The sequence below is a fragment of the Silene latifolia genome, chromosome X (assembly GCF_048544455.1).
Source record: "Silene latifolia isolate original U9 population chromosome X, ASM4854445v1, whole genome shotgun sequence".
In the NCBI taxonomy this organism is placed as follows: Eukaryota; Viridiplantae; Streptophyta; class Magnoliopsida; order Caryophyllales; family Caryophyllaceae; genus Silene; species Silene latifolia.
In genome coordinates, this window is record NC_133537.1 from 308,686,085 (window position 1) to 308,692,277 (window position 6,193).

At 39.1% G+C, this 6,193-nt stretch overlaps 1 protein-coding gene across 1 annotated transcript; it reads right to left on the minus strand.

The window, feature by feature from the left end:
- Positions 1 to 3,900: 3,900 nt before the first annotated feature.
- Positions 3,901 to 5,686, minus strand: LOC141620493 (protein FAR1-RELATED SEQUENCE 2-like). The gene is made up of 2 exons (XM_074437349.1): positions 5,666 to 5,686; positions 3,901 to 5,055 (listed from the first exon to the last, which is right to left on the minus strand). The coding sequence occupies exons 1-2, from the start codon at positions 5,684 to 5,686 to the stop codon at positions 3,901 to 3,903; spliced, it is 1,176 nt and encodes a 391-aa protein (XP_074293450.1).
- Between the last annotated feature and the right edge of the window lie 507 nt (positions 5,687 to 6,193).

A 6,193-nucleotide genomic window follows, 5' to 3' on the forward strand; every position in this document is an offset into this window, starting at 1 on the left:
GATGATATAATGGTAGTATACTACTCAAAAAGTGGAGTGTATATTATATTATTAATTGTAATACCGGATTCGTAAATATCGACGACGTTTTAGTAAACGTCGACGACGTTTTTTAAAAAAAAGACGACAATTGCCCCTACTATCTCACTAACACAAACACAACTCTCTCTATTCTCTCTAACTCAAAACAACTAAAAATCAACTTCCACCAACACTCAATTGATTCGGCCACCACCACTACCACACCCCTGCCGCTGCTACCACCGCTGCCCTGCCGCCGACACCACGCCCCTGCCGCCGGTGCTACATACAAGGTAAGTGCTTTTGTTTTTTTTTTTTGTTAAATTAGTTTAGAATTGAATCTAATTGAGTTAAACTATGAAATTAAATTGTTTTCTTTCATTTATTGTTATTGCTAATCGATTAAATTGATTAGATTTGGTAGTAATAATTGAATTAGGTGAATTTAGTTTATGTTTTAGAATTTATCCAATTAGTTGAATTATTATTGAGTTGGTTAGTTGTTTTGGGTTAATTTGTTAGTTGTTTTGTGTTAATTTGGTGCTAATTAGTTGTAATTGTATTGTGGTTTGCAAAGAGGGCTGATTTAGGTTGAATGATATGTCGAATAATGTTGTTGTTTGTGTCGATTTTGAGTCGAAAAAATCGAGGAAGGGGAACCATGGTTGAAACGTGTGATTTTTTCGTTTCACCATGGAGAAACGCAAGAAAACCACGTGGGAACCATGGTAGAAACGTTGGAAAGCAACGTCCAACCATGGAGAAACGTTGGAAAGCAACGTTCAACCATGGAGAAACGTTGGTTTCTAACGTTCGTCCGTGGTGAAACGTTAATTTCCTTCGTTTCTACCATGGTAAACGTAACATTCCCACGTTTGGCCGCGGTAAAAAAAAATGTTTGACCGTGGTAAAAAAAAAATGTTTAGCCACGGTCAAACAAGGTATTTTTTTGTTCAACCGCGGTCAAAGAAGGGGCTTTTTTGTTCGCCCGCGGTAAATTAAATTTTTTTTTTAAAAAACCGTGTTTTATGCTATTATTTGCCGATTTTTGTTACTTTATATGATATTTAGTCGATTAACGTGTTTTCTAACAACTTCCAATTTCCTAATGCAGATGGCAGATCGAAATGAGAGAGGAAAGGCAATCATCAGAGACAACCTCATCTGTAACTGCTAGAGTTAGCACATCTTCTCGGTTTCCGTCTAAAATTATACAAAGGCTACCAATTGGAGGCTCTTCAAGCATGTGCCATACAGTGGCACTGGGAACCACTGATTCAAAACGCTCAATTAGAATTGGTAAATTTTGAACAATTAGATCGATTCTTATTTGATAAACTCTGGTTTTTTGAGCATTTGTGAGAACCATTTTAGTATTGTAGTAAGTGAATAGAATTGGATGTTGTGATTGAAATTGACATAGAATGGCCTATTTATAAGCTATTAATTGTAACGGCTATTTGAATTATAACGGTAACATTTGAATTATAACGGTAACATTTGATTTATAACGGTAACATTTGAATTATAACGGTGATTTTGAATTATAACGGTTATTTTGAATTATAACGGTAACATTTGAATTATAACGGTTATTTTGAATTATAACGGTAACATTTGAATTATAACGGTTATTTTGAATTATAACGGTAACATTTGAATTATAACGGTTATTTTGAATTATAACGGTAACATTTGAATTATAACGGTTATTTTTGAATACTCAACTATATTAACATATTCATCTTCTTCCAGTTTTCAATCATCCTCATCTTCTTCTACTTTTGACTTCTATTTTCTTCCTTATCTATCCACTAATGTCGACATCATCTTCAATGTGTAGAAACCACCCAATTGAAGGCCTTAACTTTAAGAATCAACGTTGCAATCTTTGTCGCAAAAACGCTATCATCATGATTTCCGAGTCAATTAATAATCCAATGAAAGCGTATTTTAAGTGTTTAGTTTGTAATAATTTTGTGTCGTGGTTGACTGAAGATCATTTGACAATAACAAAAAGGTTGGAGATAGCATGTGAAGATGAAGGTGATGATGCATCAAGTGGAAAAGCCATGAAAGAGCAAGTGATATGTTTGAAAGAGGAAATTTCGAGTTTGTCAAAGATGATGAAGTTTTATTTCAAGTGTATCTTGTATTTGTTTGTGTTTCTTATGTTAGCCACTGTTATGAAGTAGTGAGTATTTGCAAAAATTTCCAAATTTGTATTAGTTGTCATGAATTCCAGAAATTTCAGAAATTAGTAAAATGATTGTTATGCTTTTCAATAATATATTACATTACACAAGTGAACTTAATAGTTTTTTCAATCCGAACAACTACTAACTGAGATAACCGTCGCACTATCAGAGACCCGACTTCTACGACGTTTTCTCGGAGTTTCTAACATGAACGCTTGCCAAATCTCAATGTTATGTTGGTACAAAGTCTCTAGGTGAACAACACTGGGATCTCGGAAGGTCAACCAAGCGGGATCAAGTGGCGGCATAGGGAGACTCTCAGGGGGGCTGCTAGAATGCAACCGCATCCAATGGCTATGATGTAGGACAAACCACAAAATACCACACGGCAGTCGGCCTTCCACTCGGGTCTTCAATGGCATGATAGTTTTGCAACTTCCTTCCCAAACATTCTTCCCGTCTCGCAGTGTATGACCAATCACACATATCGTCCAGTTGAACATCGTTGCAAAAACTAGCAAATCGTCGCTACACATCCAATGGTCCTGCCCACAACTAATCTGCTGAAAAAACTCAACTCGTCGAAGTGTATATCCAACCCTGACACACCGATGAGTGGTGATTGAAAACCTCCATATAACTCTGCGTAGATAGAGTCGGTCCTCATCTCCCTCGAACACCATTCCCGCATAACTATATAATCTGTCTCTTGGCCTCGCTGGGCGTGCGATATTACCCGGAATCCACAATGACCGTCATCTCCAACATCCACCCAACCATCGAAGTGGCCCCACAAAACCTCAGGAATACCCCACCGTTTGACCCATGTTGATATAAAGCCAATGGTAAAGTTCCTTCCCAAAGGAGCACCGGTAGTTCCTGATTCGAAATCACCAAATCTTTGTTAAACCTCTGCATTTGTTGAACAGTGAGTACTTGGTGTCCCGAACTTCCTTTCTGCATGCTCAAAACCCGACTTGTTTCTAGTTGTTGAACCTCTTGGACGACCTTTCGGGTGCTCATTAATAGGGGGTGGCAAAATCTCTTGGTCCTCCGGGTGGTTGAAATCACGCAACAAGTCTATGGCCGCCCTTAGTTTAACCGGGTCACTGTGCCTCACATCATCCACTAATTTCTCCCATAAATCACCGTCATTTTTCGGCATTTGTTGAGGAATATCATACACCAATGTCTTCCAAAAGACATGAATATCCTCGAGATGGACCCTCTTACCTCTTCCGTGCAAAGATACCAAATTGCATGCACAAGGTAATCCATGAGTCGTTCGCATCACGTGTCGGCATCGATCATTCAATCTGATACCCAAACCAAGGCCTCTAGTAAGTTCTTTTTCCATTAACTCTATGGCCTTAGTAGACACGTTTCCTTGCAATAAGGAGAAAGTACGAGATGTTCTCCTTGGTTTACTCATTTCATCTTCGAGTTCTTTCTTAATCTTCGAGTGTTGACTTTCAAGCATGCCGTGGATACGGGACTACATGGAGTCAAGTGTGAGATGCTTTGACTTCAGCCAAGCCTTCAATAGAGAATGTGCTGACTCAACACGGGAAGTTGTCGTGTTACCAAAATGTAAGACCTCGTTTGTATAGCATAAAACGAACTTCCCTGCGTGTTGACCCCAAGTTGTCTGTACATAATCCTCCATTTTCGGCCACTTACGTTAGAAACACTGCCACGCACGCTGAAACGATTCCTCGGTAACTGAATTGATCACCCTAAACCAACCGTCTTCTTCATTTGAGATGACAAATTTCCTCATACTTTCAGTTTGGTATGTTGTCAAGGCTTTTGCATTGATGGCTTTGTTCACATGCCATCTACACAACAAATGCTCAGCCCGGGGAAATACTTGCTCAAGAGTGCTGATCAAACCCAATTCCCGGTCGGTGACAAATACAGCAGGGGACGCTACTCCGGTGGCATCTAAAATCGCAGCTAACTTTCTCAACAGCCACTTGTAATTCACGTCAGACTCGGTAGGAATCATCGCACATGCAATTAAGAAGGACGATCCCGTGGGTGTCACACCAACCATCTCAATGAGTGGATTCTTGTAAATGTTGGTTTTATAAGTCGAATCCATGAGGACGACATAAGGATAAGCCCGGCACAACTTAATCGCTTCAGGATGAGCCATGAAAATGTGAGTCAACTCTTTTGACTCCTCGGAATCAATCTCGTAGAAGTAGACGTATTTCGCTGCCACCGCTAGAGCCAACATTTGCTGAGCGGTGTTTCTTTCACCCATTTCTTCTTTCTTAATTTTCCTTGTTTCATTATACAGTTGGGTGCTTGACGGTTGAGGTTTTTCGGGCGATCTCAAATGAAGACCATTTTTAATATCCCTCGGTTGAACCCCGGCCAATGTTTGTTGCCTAACATATGCCTTCTCTTCCGCGTCCAATCCCGCAAAGTGCCGATCCCCGTCCTTATAAACGGCTACGTTGTGGTTGTGTAGTCCAGCACCCTCGGAGGTTACAATGTTCCACACCACCGTCTCTTTATCATTTTTAGACACGAAATTTTGAACGGCACGAATACGAAACTTGCATGAACACTTCTGCGACCTCCTTGGCTTTTCAAGATCGTCCGATTCTTTTGGTTTACCATGTCTTTTACATCGAAAATAACTTGCCAACAACCCGTTCTTTTTCCTATTTTTAGCTCCGTTATTTGCTTTAACCAAAGCAAACCCATTCTCGAATGCGATTTTCTGAGCCCAATTGAAAGCATCGTCATGTGTTTCGAAATCTATAGTAGTCTCGAACAACGGGTTGTAATCAATTGGATTATCGCCAAAATCCTCCCACGATTCCTGTTACAAGCAATAAGGACTATAATAAGACAATAAAAAGGATTCATATACTACATAAGTTGCGTAAAACGAAAGAAAAACATGTAAAAACGAGTAGAAAACGAGTTATTCATGCCTAAAACACGAGACCCAACAAACGACCGCGGCCAAACATTACTTTTCATCGATCAACCGCGGACGAACAACGAAAACCAACTTTAATCCACGGCCAAACAATGAAAATCAACATTTGACCACGGCCAAACAATGAAATCCAACGTTTGACCACGGCCAAACATTGAATTCCAACGTTTGACCACGACCAAACATTCAATTCCAACGTTGGACCATGGCCAAACGTGGAAATCAAACGTTGGACCATGGCCAAACGTGGAAATCCTTTGTTTGGTCCGTGGCAAACGTTGGTTTCCAACGTTTGGACCGTGGTCTGAACGTTGGTTTCCAACTTTGGCCATGGTTCATCTTTCGGGGGACATTTTTCAGATTACGCAACAAATTCAAACATTCGCTACTACTAAGTTAATACGTCAAGTAATTCAACTATCGAATAGAATGAACGATGCGCAAAAAAAATTGAAAAATTAAGCAAATGATTAAGTTGTTTACGTACCGTTGAATCGAGATTTGACATATTGTTAATTGTTGTTGTTGTTGTTGTTTGTTTTGAATTTAGTTGAGTTTGAGAGAATTTTTTTTAGAGAGAGAAAGTCAAAAGGGCAGTCATCGTCTTTTTTATGAAAAACGTCGTCGATATTTACTAAAACGTCGTCGATATAAATCAGCCCCCTTGTAATATTTAAGTGTTAAATGATTACATTAATAATTAATTATGTAAGATAGTTAAACATATGACTTATAATCATGTGTGGGACAAATGACAAAAGGCAAAAATGGACCAAAATAGGTCCAATATTTCGGCCATATTAAGAGCACAAGAGATGCTCTTTTGTCTTTTGTTAGTGTTGGTTATTGTGTAATTGTGACATATCACACAAGCCTTTTCATGCTACATCTTACACACATGCTCCCTATACTCTACCTACACTAAACAAAAGAGTAAAAACAAAAGCAACAAGATTCCCTATATGGGGAATGGCCACCGGTTTTGGCCTTATAAGATGAGCATTTGTTGCTCATT